The sequence below is a fragment of the Rhamphochromis sp. 'chilingali' genome (genome assembly GCF_963969265.1).
Source record: "Rhamphochromis sp. 'chilingali' genome assembly, chromosome: 1".
NCBI lineage: Eukaryota > Metazoa > Chordata > Actinopteri > Cichliformes > Cichlidae > Rhamphochromis > Rhamphochromis sp. 'chilingali'.
The window spans coordinates 49,945,191-49,961,009 of NC_137929.1; the positions used below are offsets into that span (position 1 = coordinate 49,945,191).

The 15,819-nt window shown below is 41.6% G+C and overlaps 1 protein-coding gene across 2 annotated transcripts in view; it reads right to left on the reverse strand.

The window, feature by feature from the left end:
* The window catches only part of LOC308400792 (F-box/WD repeat-containing protein 7-like), a 46,717-nt gene that overhangs the window by 16,124 nt on the left and 14,774 nt on the right, over positions 1-15,819 (reverse strand). The window contains exon 1 of one of the 2 annotated variants that reach the window (XM_080888763.1): positions 3,322-3,616. The exons of the other annotated variant lie outside the window; for it this stretch is intronic. Within the exon in view, the coding sequence (XP_080744889.1) occupies positions 3,322-3,360 (39 nt within the window). The 5' untranslated portion in view covers positions 3,361-3,616. Of the gene's footprint in view, positions 1-3,321; positions 3,617-15,819 lie in introns of those variants that run through there. 2 annotated transcript variants of the gene reach the window in all.

Here is a 15,819-nt window from a genome sequence, read left to right on the forward strand (position 1 = left end):
TGCAGAGGATAGCATCTGTGTGTGTTCAAAATTAAACATGGGCAAGAAGCACCTGTAAATATTTCAGATTGTAGATTATCAGAGGGCGTTCTTCACTCCCTAACATAAACTTATAATCTGCTTTCCATTTTCAGACTCTGTGTCGCTGGATTTTAATAACAGATGCCGCGTCTGTGTGGATTTGATTAAGCCGGAAAAAATAAATAAATAAAATAAAAAGGAAAAAACTTGACCTTGGGGGGCTGGAAAACTGAAGAATGTGTTTACAGTTAGAACCAGACGACTTTGGCTTTTGGGTGGGTGGCAGAGACACATCTGTGCTTCAGCAGCAAAAATGTCCCAATCAAGCTAAACTGGGACTTTTTGGAGGGTTAGTATCTCTGCAGCTTCACCTTAAATCAAGTTTATAATAATGAGAAGAGGATACGCCGTGGCCTTACATCGACCTAGGTGCAATTTTGCCGGGATTTAATGTGAAGTCTCCCTCCATAATCTGTGTTTTTACAACATAGTGAAGGAGCTAACGTCCATTTGAAGCTCCAAACGCAAACAAACACTAGTTATTAAAGTTTTATCTGACTTTAAGTAGATTTCTGCCTCCACAAATTGCAGTTTTACAGCAGCTGCTGTCTCTAAGGTGCATCTTTTATTCATATTTTCAAAGTGCAGCGAGGTGAAGGATTCAATTTAAATAGAGTTGAATTCGTTTGTATTAGATTTTCCAGGTTTCCTGCAGCTTTTTCTAGCTCAGTCCTATTTATGCAGCCGTGTTACAGATAAAACTGTCAATTTAAAAGAGCATTGTATTTTACAATTATTTTTAGTTTTAGATTTTCTTCTTTGAAACATCTTTTTAACTTAAAAATAATCACACGGCCATTAAGGAGACAAAAAACAATTCTGTGTTTAATTGATCGCCATGGATACTGATCGTTTTAAACACCATTTTAAACGTGAACTGTGAAAAAATGGATTTCTAAGCTTTCAATCCTTCAGTTTGAAGCTGTGACGATAAATGAGCATTTGATGTAGAAGTCACGTATCCGTTTAATCAATTACTTTTGTTTTCCACTCCTGGATGGAGGCAAATAGCAGCTTTTAACTTTCTGCTGCTGTGGTTTGAAGCCAACAAGACAAATTAGCATTAGACATGAAAGCCTTGTATCCTCTTAATTCACGTTAATAGATAATATCTGTTCATAAAAAGCTTCATCGGTCTGGAACACAAAGTTTACATGGTAGCGTTGGGACCAATATAAATATTTACATAAAATATAAACAGTTTCTAACTGTTGCTGTTTGCAGATTAAAGGATAAACAGGTAAACACTACAGATTAGTTTGAGTTGGCATTTTAGCTCATGTCCAATGTTTTGTCAAACACTTTCAAGGTTTTAATCTTGTAGTCTTAACCAAGCACTTAGCTACTAAGCACTAAAGTGAAGCTTGACTGAAATGAATTTTGACCTGTATTAAACCCCACATGCTGACCCGGCTGCTCAGTAGAAAGACTTCATTCATTTGTGTTTTCAGAGAAGAAGCAGTGTCAGTTTCTAAGGCTTCATTCCTGTGGTCAGTAACAGAAGATGTGACTGACCATAACACACTCAGCGTTAGCTTGATTTCAATGTGAATTCTGGTGTTTTATACAGACTGAACCTAACAATGTGTCTCACAGCAGCTGTGCTTTACATTATCTGTCTTTTGAGGAGGTTTAGTGATACAGTTTCTTTTAAATTTTAATATTGACGTGATTTTATTGTCATTTGGATCCTCACCTTGATCCCGACTGGAGTTGATTTCATGTGTTTTTCTCTCGTATCTGACCACAGATATGGCAGAATACTGACACTGACATGCCTGTGCAGTGAAAGGCTCCACCTTTGTTTGTTTTCACAGTGTCGGGAGAAAGAAAAGTTACTGTCAAGGTTTCATTCCTGTGGCTCGCAGCACCAACAACGAGTACAGACTTTTTTTTCCCCTCGTTTAACCAGCGTATATGAGGCAAACAAAGCTGAGTGTGACGGTATTTGAAGGTTCGTGGAAGAAAGAAAGAGCCAATTTTGAGAAATTTAAGCCAAACAAAGCAAATTATATCAGCTACTGTCAGCCTTCCTTATTTTTCGGGGGGAAAGAAAGTTTGCAAGGTGTCATTCTATGAAGTTCTCTCTGCAATCGTATGCGTTTCACCTTTAAGAAATCACATTTGACCTGTAAAATTGCACTTTTACCACGTGCAGAGTAAAGTGCCCTGAATTTAATTGTGCCTCAGAGTACAGGGAGGAAGAAATGTCACTTTTCAGGGCTTACCCAGCATTTATGAGCCAAATAGCACAGCTGCTAGAGATTATCACAGCTGTACTGTAAAACATCCCAGATTTACAAAGGGCAGGAGGTGTCAGGTTTTTACGTTTTCATCTTGCAGTTTGAGGTTAATTTGATTTAAAGTACTTTTTCCAACCTTTATTAAACCCTACTGGCCCAAAATGGTGGCGTTTGACAACATTAAGGCAGAACTGAGCACTTGCACAGTGGACTAAACCACCTTTTGTCTGCATTTTCACAGTGCAGGGAGGAAAAATGTCACCTTCATAAGGTTTTGTGCCTGAAAGAGGAACAAACATAGATATTGACGTTAGGGCCGACTAAAAAAATGTAACTCAAGTCTCACCTGCCAAAAAGGGGTCTATTTACATGACAGTACAGTGAAATGCACTCCTGTATTTATGTTAAATATGAACAATATGACTTTTGTGGGTTTAGGCAGAAAAATCTAAGCCAAACAACACAGATCACAGCAGCTGTACTGCAAAACATCACTCATTTCAAGGAGCACAAGTCACTTTGTGAAGGTTTAATAAACCATATGGGACCAACACTGAGGAGTTTACCGTGGAGCGCACCTCCTCCACCTGCATTTTCACAGGGCAGGGAGGGAAAATGTTAATTATTATTGAGGTTTGTAGCTATAAATCATGGAATAAATATTAGACACTGAAGTTTAGAATCTAAAGAATTTAAATAAGATTTTTAGATTTTATGTCACCGTTTACAGGTTACACCCGCGGCTGAGCAGTAAAATCTATCACCAATAATCAATCACAGAGAGGGTGACACGGGGAGGAGAGGGAGGACACGGATGCCCCCCCTCTCTGGTTCCGCAGTGGTCCACGCTCGCACGCGCACTCGCACGCGCCGCCGAAGCATTTCGCTGTCAGTGAGAGAAACGCCTTGTCATGCCGGCGCACGAGCCTGACAACCTTCAACATCTGCACCACAACCGCCCTTATCGATCCGCCGCTCGTCTCTAATCGATACTCACTTTGTAGAAGATGAGCTTCAAGGTGCCGTAGAAACCCATGGCTGCCCCCTCCGGTAGGTACGAGCCTCCCGGAGCCCCGAGGGGTGGAAAAAATATATATTACAAAGTTCAAATGAATGAATCCGGAAATAAAATTTGGGAAAATAAAAATAAAGAGGGATATCCGAGAATGGGCGTGACGTCACACATCCATGGGGCGCTAATCGATGAGTTTGAGAGGAGCCGCCGAGCTGCTGCTGCTGCTTCAGGATCCACTCACTGACTGACTCCCTCTCTGCGCTCCGGCTCTATGCGGCTCGACCTCCACGGGAACACGCAGGGACATGCCTCTCCGTGCCTCGTGAGAGGGAGGGTGGAGCCTCTGTGCGTGTCCGTGTGTGTGTGAGAGAGTGTGCGTGTCCAATGCACGGTAATTATCGTCGTTGTAGCCTAATTACCACGAAAACACTCGAGTTTGAGTCCAAAGCGTTTAGAGGAAAACAAGCAGCTGTTTTTAATGAGCGCAGACACACATCAAAGGTTCCGAACAGGAGGAAAGACAGAATCAAATGGTTAAAAATATCTCACCGGCCACTTCGTTAGGTACACACTGCAACAGTTACACACCATTAATATCACGTCCTCTGCAGAGACACCTCAGTGTCAAACACACACATGTAATTTAGTGTAATAGTGTAATATACTGGGATATTTATAATTCGAGCTGTGTTGTGAATTTGATTTATATCATAGTATTTAATTGGAGCAATTGACCACATTTCCTCTGGGATTAATAAACTAGTTTGATTGTCATACACCTGTTAACCTGCTCGTTAATGCACATATCTAACCTGTCAATCACATAGCAGCACTCAGTGCATTGAGGCATGCGGTTGAGATGACCTGTTCAAACGTAGGATTAGACTGAGCGAGACGGGTGTATTTCAGAAGCTGCAGATCTGCTGGGATTTTCCCGCACGACCATCTCTACGGTTTCAATGATGTCAGAGGTCAGAGGGGAATGGCCAGAGTGCTTCACGCTGGCAGGAAGGCAGCAGTAACTCAAATAACCGCTCACCACCAAGGTATGCAGAAAAGCATCTCTGAATGCACAACACAATAGGCCTTAAAGCAGCAGAAGAGCACAACACGCACCACTCCTGTCACCTAAGCACACAAAGCCAAGGCTACAATTCACAAAGGATCAACACAATGGAAAATAAAAAGAATGAAGGAAAAAATGTTGCCTGGCCTGTTTGCTGCTGGGACAGGCTACGTCCACACAAAACATAGTTTCCATTTCTATATTTCGAAAAGAAGGACAATGGTGATTTTGTCTCACAGCATCAAATATGTGAACCTTTATCGCCTTCTTCAACAGTGCACCGTGTTATTGTTTGTGGGCTGCTGATTGGCCATTTCCTCAGTGGTTAAGGCTACATGACCGTTTTTTTGACTGAGTTTTTTGTCCAAAACAAAAAACAAAAAAAAAATCCAGGAATGCTATACTAGCAACGTGTACCTAATGAAGTGGCATAAGCATATTAGCAAATTAGATGTTTAATAGGTCAGGCCAGTAAAATTATTGGCTCATTTAAAATAACACTTGAAATTGTTTCCCTTTCGTCAAGTGTCAAAAAAAGTATCTTGTGAAACTGTTTTTTGAGCCGTCCGTTCATAAAACTGACACCTCGACAAAACCATGAATCGGTTTGTTTCCACGTCTCAAAGCAAAGCAGCTGAAGTAAACCAGTCTAAAAATATATATCTACACGCTTACAGGAAGTAGCACTAAAAAACAAATACCCAGACTTTTTCTCACAATTTAAAAAGTTTTTCATTACTTCACAGAACACTTTCAAGCTTCAGCGTTGGTGTTTTTGGCTGCTGCCATTTTGACTTTTTTGGACCAACTACCTGTTTGTGGTAAACAGAGGGTTTAAACAGTAGGTGGGTGGGGCTTCTGAGGCGCCCATATTAGGGACATCCCCTCTCTGCTGCCATGTCCCAATCACCTCATGAAATAAACTACTGTCGCTGTCTTTGTGAGTTGGAAATCCGACTTGAGATGGGGTTCAAGACTCAAATTCTGACTGGGAACTTTGAAATTCTGGCTACAACTTATTCAGGAACGTGTCATAAGACATCATATGGATCCAAAGTGTGAAGCGTGAGCTTTCGGCTCACACGGATCCCTGTCACCCATCACTGTAACAGCAAAGCACAAAAGAGAACTGTGTCTGGACCAAAGCTGAAAGCCGACCACTGTAAACATTGTGACGTTACTGTGAAAGAACGGCCACACAGGCAACAGGAATAAATGTGACATGCTTTCACATAAACAAACACACACACCCACATATGGGCACAGCAGGGGGTTGTTGGAGGTTGCAGCTTTCTCACAGCTGATTGACCTGAAGGTCGAGTGACACTCCCACAGGCGCGCACAGACACGCAAGCGCACACAAACACACATTAGGCAGCTCTGGGAGTTGGTGGAGGTTAATTTGGGAGGTCAAGCCTTTCACTCACTGCCTGCAGAGACAAAACATCCAACACCTTCCCCCTCGCTTACCTGTAGAGTTTTTTTTTCTTGCCTTATCTTCCCCTTTCTGATTCTCTCTTCCTTTGTTACCCTGCTGGCCTGAGACGCTCTGTTTTTTCCCTTCTCGTCTTATCTCGATTACATGCGAGCGCACAGAGGAAGTTGCTGTATAAACTTGGCATCCAGAAAAATGGAAACACCTGTAAATCCAACAAAGCAGCCCTGCAGCCGGTCAAACTGCATCAGCGCTGAGGTGGTTACGTACACTCTGTTCAGTCTCCTGAATGTATAACCCATACGAGCCTGATTAACACGTGAGGCGGGATACGCTCGGTCTTTTTTAATTGCATTTACAGACCGGATCCAGATATAATGTTGGCGCCTGTTAGTTTGCTCTGAGCTTAATCAAAGACAAACTTTCCAAACAATGCTAAACAGATCATCAGTGCATGCTCAGTATTCCAGCTTGTGGCCCGTCTCCTGCTACTTTAATCTACAAAGGTTGCCACTGCATTCCTGATTGCGTCCAGAGAGACCATTTCTTCTAAAAGTACAGTTTATTTTAAAAAAAGAGGCACTGAGCTGTTTTTACTTGTGATTTTTGGACTAAAAACAGGAGGACTTAATGGGAAACCGGCTGAGTTCTCAGAACTTCTCTCTCAGAGCATGTACTGCATTTAGTAACTGATGCTGCTGCTTATAAGCGACGACTGAAACCAAATGCTGTGCCGGCAATTTTGTCCAATAATGACTCTGAAAGCTCCCGGATAGTGAGTGAAAATTGCTTTGAGTAACATGAAAAACGAGCGATACAAGACATCCTTCTGCTGGTCCGTGAACTCTCTGCTCCGAAAGCCAACCAGAGGTCGTGACCTTTGTCAAACAGGAAGCGATAACCTGCCAGGTTTAGTCAGCTCAGCAGTCTGAGTGCCCAGTGTTTCCGACTCACACCGATGCAGACGCAGAGGATGGAGGTGTTCACCAAGCGAGTAATTATGGACCATCTCTGCACGTGAACGAGGGCTAAATGTCATCTCCTAACTCACCCCACGAGAAACCACTCATTTTTCCCACACTACATTTGCAGTATGTCATATCCAGCCATGGAACAGCGCCACCCTGAGACTATAAAAACTTTACAAGTTACAGCACCTTAGAAGTACATGAGGCAGCCGCTTCATTTTTTCCCAGCTTTTTTTGAGCACTTATAACTTCTTAAATACAGGACATTGAAACTTGAAAGTCCGTTTTCAGACCCCCCCCCCAACCCTAACCCCCCCCCCCCCCCCCCCCACACACACACACACACATTTAACCTCTTAAAACTCCAAACAAACCAACTCGCTGTGCTACAATATGACTCTGAAATCTCATTATTGTTGCATGGCCAACTTTGAGCATGACTTTCAATTATGGCAAAATTTTGAAGCACTACTAAAACATTTTAAAAGAACAGCTGAGATGTTGCGTGACATCAACACAAACACTGAAGTTAGTGTTGAATACTGTGAAGGATTGGACTGATTTTATACACACTTTAATATTTTATCCCCAAACAGACTCTTCACACGCTTCTCCCACAGCAGCTGTCATTTACCTGACCTGCTCTGACCCCGCCTCCTGGCTACAGCCATCCTGATCACCTTAATCATCAGGACCCCGGATGATCTTTAACCTCTGGACCTGCTAATCTATAAACCTCTCTTTCTCTCTGTCATCACATCACTTATTGGTCAATCCTCCTCCCTTCATCTCTTCTTGCTGCTTTGAAGCCTCTCACTTCATTTCCTTTGTGTCGCAGCACTTCCTTCCTCCCACCTTTTCCTTCCATTATATCTGGGACTAATTCTTCTCTTTCTCCTCCTCCTCGTAGTTTCCATTTTGTCATAAATTTGAATTCAGCATCTCCCGCTGTCTGCTTCTAATTTACGTCTTTTTCATCCCTCCACTGCTCTGTTTTCTCCACAGAAACATGCTCGACATGTGTCACAAATTAATCCTGGAAGTCAAAAGCAAAACAGAAGGAGTGCATGAAGACATAGGTGGAAAATACAATGTTTGGGTGTTTTAGAAGCATCCCCATGTCAGTGGTAGGGTTTTAAAAGTATTTTCTGAACCGTGCATCAGCTGATTTGCATTTTTTTTGTATCACCTATAATTCAAAATAACTCCATCATCTAGATTTAAGTCTTATTGTTTTTCAAGTTTCTCCTGTGCACATGTTTATTCTGCAGATCCTTTGTAATGAATAGAAAGTTTCCCCATCTCAAATAAAAAACTACAGAAACTAAAATTTGCTCTCTGCTGAGAATTTACAAAAGAAGCCACTTTTAGATCAGTGACGACTGAGAATATTAGATGCTCTCCTGCTCGATACAAATCTCTGAAAGCAAACCAACAACACAAACCTGATCTCAGAGAGAGCTGACAATCATTTTATTTTCCAGCAACTTTGCAACAAATCGATAACTTTACAACAGACGAGACTGCAGCGAGTCTCCAAAACCTGAAACAGTATGTATGGTATTATTTAGAGGCTCTAAGCAAAAGATCACTGGTTTGGTCCGAGGAGGAGACACAAATCCCTCTGGGGGTTTCATCAGGAAAAATTCTGCCACACCAAACACGAGCTACCCACTGTGGTGACATCGTGTGAATAAGTGAACAGCCAGTAGTTTAGGCATTTTCAATACAAGACTTTTTTTGTAACACATTTAAATTTCATGCAGCTTTCATTCATTTTTGAGAGTTTGTTTAGTTTAAGTTTTAGGATGTTAGTGACTAGATGGAGGGTGGTCTGTGGTCTCGTTCCCATTTGCCCATGTGTGTGCTGGATTTTTAGCAGCTACTGAAGTTTCAAAATAAGAGTAGGTTTTCGTAGCCTGGAGCTCAGATTACAGAGGGCTTGAAAGTGTCAGACACTTTTCTGATTGGCGACACCTTTCTGGAGAAGACTGAAGCAAGTCCAGCATGCTTCAAGCAGTGGAAAAAATAGTTATCAAACACAACACTGGCATTGTGATCATAAACAAGGCTTTAAGTGGGGATGATGGTATCATGTTTGTGCCAGTCTGCAATAGTTTTTGGCTACTCTGAGAGAAAGATTTTGGGTACGAACATCAAAGTTTCCAGTTTGCTGTAGTCCTCCAAAATGCACCGACTAAGGCCAAGTGGAGTAGTTCACATTGCTAGTTGTAATTCTACAGCATGTAGATGGTCTGCAAAGTCATGCTGGTCTGTTTACTCCAACAAGCAGTTTCAAACAAAACAAAACACACACAAAAAAATGGACGTATGAAGCCAACTATACTTGGGTGGTCTGAAGTCCTTTGTGTGAGAAACCCTGCATCTACAGCATTCAGATCCCAAGCTGTAAATCTTTAAACATCTGAAAGGACCATCATAAGTGACGAGAGGAAGACAAGTCCTGCAACAGATGGTCTGACCCCCACACAGAGCCCAGATCTTATCATCATGGAGTCGGTCTGTGATTAGTTCAACTCAGACAAACAAAACTCTTTCGGATAGTACTGATCAATGTCCAAAAACACAGAGTGTCTCTATACAGGAAAAAGATCACCAGCTTACATCTCTTCTTCGTGTATTTTTCCCTCCACCCTGTTCATCCTTCAAAGCTCAGCCTCCCTCCCTCTCTGGTATGCAGACCCACAGAGTCTCTCGCTCTTATGACCTTGTAAAACCTGAAGCTTGTGTGAGTGTGTAAGTGTGTTCTGCATTAAAGCACACCCTTTCCCACACTCAAGGACTTTGAGTGCATGTAAATTTCCAGAAGCTACTCTCCACTCGGTCGTGCCGCTCGTTATGTAGCAGCAGAGCTTGGGAGACCCTGTTAAGGCTGATATGACGCTCAGCTGATAAAACAATGGATGGCATGTGTTCACAGAGGTGGCAGCAGTCCTTGTTGCAGGGAGAGTGCATGATAACCGCGCTGCTCTGTGGGGACTGGAGTATATCGTGGTATACGAGATAATCTTTGTTCTAGGGCTTAAATTTGGCCAATTTTATGGTCAAGGTTGTCTCGTTGGCGAGCTACAACCTCAGGTTGTTTCTGCTGAATGTTTTCCATCAGGTGCTTTGAGACGTTACAGAAGTTTAAACTGACATCTTGCCCTGACTGAGGGACGAATTGTTGATGCCCACCACTGTGAAGGAGTCACATTTCTGACCTTATGTGGCACATTTAGGCTAGGCAATAACACCACCTAGAGTTTAATTATGTTTGCCTTTTGCATCTGCAAAGGGCACGATACAGCAAAAGTGACATCATATGTTGGTGCAAGCCGCACTTTGGTGTCATGTCAGACAGTTGTGCTGCCACTGAAGCCTCCTGGTAAAAGACAACCATATGAGCCTTCCACACCATAGCTGATGTGCGTTGTTCAGGAGAATATTTTAGTGTACACCCACGCCACACTGGTATTAATGGTACAGAGTTATGGTGGCAGGTTTCCGTGCAAAGTGACTAATGTGGTGGGTACAAATAGTTGGAGAATGTGTAGTGTTGAAGACAAAGCTCTTTACAGGAACTTATCCTTTCATACATGCTTGTAAAGGCAGGCACACCTGTGTGAATGGGAGTGAAAACACCTGAATACAAAGATTCAGAGGTGTCGCCCATTATTTTTGACAATGCAGTGTATTTAAAAGTATAAAGCCATTCTTCAGGTTGGTTTGGGACATACGTTGATATTTGCTCTGTGGTAAAATAGATGTGGACATGAAGACGGTTAGAAGTGGTCTTTACTGCAGCAATGCTTAAAGCTCAAAGGGGAACTCAGCCAAAGTTCAAATTCTGTATGGCTTAAGTTTTACAGGAGTTCCAGAATTTGAACCTCACAAATCTTCCTTATAATAAGCATTTGTCCTCCAGCTGTAGTGATGAATAAGTTGCAAAATGAAGAAACTTCATGTAGAGATGTTAATGTAAGGTTTTCATAACATACTGCTGCTGACAGTGATTGATTTTTAAAAAGAAAACGATGTATTCTCTTAAAAATGCATGCATTGTAATATTAGAAAGACTCCAAATCCAGCAGTCAGAATTACAGAGTCACTGTAGTTACTTCACCATCTCTGCACACTGGAAAAGTAAACGGTCAACTTCAATGGGCAGTCTAGTGAGGGATTATAATATTATTTTATGCCATGTTAGACCCCTAATTAAAGATTGTGAATTATTATGTAGTTTTAGTTTGCATTATTCTCCTGAATTAGAAGAAGCTGATAACTATTGCATTTGTTAAACTGATTTGCATTACATTAGACTGCTGATTTATTGTGACTGAATGATATTGTTTTATGATGCATTATACTGCTGAGCTATAAGAAATACTGTTCGCAGAAAGTCATCGCCTTATTTGTCTGATTAGAAGAGAACAGAACATACTGGAGTTTTCTGCCCCATCTCAGCAGGAGCAGATAAACAGGGAGCCAAGGTCGTAGCTTAGGCGCCGTGTGAGAGAAAGCATGTGAATGTTTAGGCTTTTATGATTAGGTGGGGGCCACTAGAGGCTATAAGAGTTTGATCAATGCTCCACCATTTTGAGATCTGAGGCTGTCTGCGTACGGTGTCCATCTCCCACGCGTGTGATCATTAAAATCATCGTTTGACTCAACCTGGCCGGACCAGTGTTGTTATTGTGGTTTTTCCTCTTGTATCCATCCCCAGTATTTGAATCCGTAACAGTAGATAGAAAGCACTCTTCTCACACACACTAGGGGAACCTCACTTCCCACTATTAGTTCCTATCTTTTACAAAAGCGCCTGTTTATTTCCTTTGGCTCAATGACTTTGCAATCTAATAAAGCAGATTTTCATTTCTCATTGTGTTTTATGCACCAGCTCATCTCTCTGATAGTCCTACTGCCCACGAGGCCTGTAAGCCCAGATTACCAACTTTTTCCCCCAGCGCTTTGTCCAACATCTGTTTTAACTCTGTTACCTTAAGTTTAGATACAGGAAATATTTTATTATAGTTAGGCTTCGATTTAGAGCTCTTTGCGTTCTCTTCTGTTAGCTCTCTCTAACAGGCAATACAAATCAAAATACATTTATTTTTTGTGCAAGGTTGATTTTGATTTTATCTGCTGTGACAATTTCTGATCTTAACCCAACTAGGTCAGAATCCACAGAAACTATTTACACACACTCCAAAAAATTATTTTCACTGGTCTCCAAGCAGCTAGGGTTTGGAGCTATAGCTGGGGTCATCAGCAGTGACCTCACAGGGTTAAGCTCACCAAGTCAGTCTGAGTCACTCACACCAGTGAGGTTCGACTGTTATTAATCGGTCGAACCTCACCCAAAGGAAACCCCCCCCCCAGAGGTTGCTTTAGGATGTTGTGGCCCAGGACTGGTTCTGGTCCTCAGGCCATGTTTTGCTCTGTGATGGCAGAGTTACACACTCCAGCCTCTGTAACCCTAAATTGGGTAAGAGGGAGGGATGAGTGTCAGGTACTTCCATTAAAAGCAGTAGGAACATATACTGTGAGGCACAAAGAGAGAGTTGGTACCTAATCTTGTTGAGACAGTGTTGGTGATGTGAGGAACAGGATTTTATTTCTCTTTTCCAGCATGAATATAAAGTAATGCACGGCAACTCTCCAGAGACTCCGCTATCCATATTTAATGAACTGAATGCACAAATATCAGCTGAAATGAAGGTAAAAAGTTTATAAAGCAAAATAATTTGTCTTGTTCTTCTTTACTTTTTTTAGACTTCTTCTATTTCTAAAGAAAAATCGTCAAACCAAACACGTTTTTTGTATGTTTGCGATCCTCAGAGCTAACGATTGTCAGACAGTGAGAAACACAGAGAAAACCACTTCAAAGAAACACACAGTCACACTTCAAAAAGGCAAAGGCAGATGTGGACGTACGTGTGTGTGTGCGCGTGCACGCACATGTCTGTTAGCAGGATTACCCTACGAGTGTGTGAGGAATCAATAAGGAGGGGGGGGGGGGGGGGGGGGAGAGAGGATCGGAGGAATGTGTGAAAGATTGATTTTCAGCAGATGATGTTTCATCTCTTTCTCTCCGTAGATGGCTGCGTGTTAGAGTAGAAGAAGACCCTCACGCTCAGAGTTCATTTTAGCATCAATAATGCAGCTTAAACAACCAACAGTGAGCGCTTCAAAGGTCAGGAGGTCACCGGCCATAAAGCATGTGCAAAAATATCATAAATCATTCACCCCTCCAGGCTGCAGAGAGATTAAATGTATTTTAACACCTAACACCAGAGAGGCTGGTTTCCAGCATGATGCAGAGCATCTTCCAGAAATGATTCAGTTTCCATTGCAAACACATGCAGCAGATTGCAGCCAATCCCTGAGCTGCTGGAGGTTTCTTCCTGTGAAAATGAAGCTCCTCCTCTCACCCATCAACAAGTCCTGCTTACACTGAGATTGTCTGACTGTTGGGTTTCTCTCTCTACTATTGCAGTCTTTCCTTTACAATTAAAAAGCACCTTGCAACAAGACGAGTGCTGTTGTGAACCAGCACAGTGTAAATGAAATTAATTACAATTACAGATAGAGATGCAGCACGTGTAAAATTCTGGGCTGATATAGGAAAGTGCAAAATTAATATAATCAAAAACCTTAATATTGCCAGTATCAGTCAGCTTTGTTCAACTGTGATGTTTCCAGGGTGGAAGGATTAAATCTTTAATGACTTTTAAAAGTATTTCAGATTTGATCTAATGCACACAGCGTCAAAAGTATACCTACAGGATCAAATATAAACATACATTCACAGTTTTAATAAGTGCTGCTGAACATTATCCAGTGTTTTAACTTGACTACACCAAGGCCTGTTTACCTCTCAACAGTGATCATGAATGACTACAACTGGTAGTTTCTCTTTGCTAGCATAAAATAAAATTTGACAGCACTGCATTGACTGCAATATTCCGAAAAATGGGAAACTTGAAGGAAGATCTAAGAAGGAGAATTGTAGACTTAAACAAGCTAGGAAGCTGTCACGGAGCCATTTCTTAATAACTGCTCATTCCAAGATCATCAGTTCAAACAATTGCACATAAGTTATTCGGATGTGTCACCACTTTCCAAAGGTCTTGAAGAAACATATATGTCCAAACTGTCACGTTCATGTTCAGGAACAACCAGCTGAGATGAGACAAAGATTTAGTTGTTTGGCCACAGTGACAATAGGTATATTTGGAGGACCGTGTACCAACTGTCAAGCATGGTGGTGGTAGTGCAATGCATATTGCACAATGTGGATGGAAATATGAGAGAGAACTACCTTCAAACTCCTCACATGAAATCAATTTAGATTCAAACTTAAACACAGATCTTTGTCCCAACACAGCAATGATCCCAATACACACATCTGGGGTGGCTCTATCTCAAGAGGTACAACAAGTCATCCATTATTTGGAAAGTTGGTTGTTTGATCCCTGGCTGCTCCAGTCTGCATGCCAAAAGTATCTTTGGGGAAGAAACGAAAGGTTCATTAAAGTAAGAATGTGTGTCAGTATTAGATAGAAAGCACTTAGGCATAGAAAAAAATGTATGAATGGGTGTGAGTGGGTGAAGGAGGTGATTTGTATGAAGTGCTTCGGGGTGCTCCAGTAGAGTAGAACAGCGCTATATAAAGGACCAGTGCATTTACATCAGAACTGGTTTTAGAATGGATAAAGCAGGCTAACACTAAGCATCTGAAAGTCCTCAGAATTTATAGACTATGCTTAAAAGACAGATCCATACCAAGGAAACAAACCAATTTAAATGAACTGTAGCAATTTTAATAGACAAAGATATTTCTTATGCTATCAAATAAACATTTACTAGCTTAAATTTAATAGCGCTCCCGTGTTCTTCACCATAAGCCATTAGCAACTGTTGTTTTCTTTCAATTTGCAGAGATATTTTAAGAGTCAAAAACAAGCTTGTGCAGCCACTGAACATAATGGTTGAGTAAGTTATTACAGCTTCGTCAGCCCTCAATTAAAAATTACTTCAACAATAAAATGCTACTGTAAAAATAGTCAATTACTAGGAACATCTACCGTGAGGAGAAATTGAGCTTAGCGAGCTAACAAGCTGCCAGGTCTGAAGACAGAAGTCATTTCCAGTGGGACACGTTACAGAGGTGCAATGCAGCAAACAACAAGTGGTTTATAATGGAAGTAAACAATGCCACTGCACCGTGCAGAGAGTGTGTGCGCGCGCATGTGTGTGTTCATCTATAATGAATGCCGACAGTGTTGGAGGAATGTAAGGGAGTTAGTGCTCATGTATATTTTAATGAGTACCTCTGTGTGTGTGTGTGTGTGTGTGTGTGTGTGTGTGTGTGTGTGTGTGTGTGTGTGTGTCTGTCTGTCTGTCTCTAAGCTGCAATCGTTCCCAGGGGAGAAATAGAGATTCACCAGCACTAGCAATCAGGATAGGAGGATGGAAGGAAAAAAGGCACAAAGGAAAGAAAGAATTAAGATACACACTCAGAGGAAGAATAAAAAGCCCTGTTAATATGCTGGCCTTGTGTGTGATCAAGCATTAGCATGTAAAGAGGGTAATCCTAAAATCTAAGGAATATGCAGAGTTGCAATATTTCTTTAATACAATGATTAATTCTACCTGTTTGGTATGTGGCAACTATCACAGCAATACAAAAATTAAAATAAAAACTATGTTAAAGTTTGATAAAGAGCAAGTCCACTGGCAGGCACTGGATTCTGGTGCTCCTAAACCAGTGTCTACTTCCAGTTGGGCGACCCAAGAGAACCTCAGAGGAGACGAACCTGAGCTGGAAACTTTTGAACATGAAGGAGCATTGAGTTTACTCTGGGTGCAACTATACAGAGGAGTGTGCACAGGAAGAACCCCTGTCAATCAAATTCAGTGACTAGTAGTGATGACAGGGGTAATAACGGTTAGGAACACGAAATGGCCAGGTGCTAACCATTACAGGAAGTTAAGCAACAACCGAT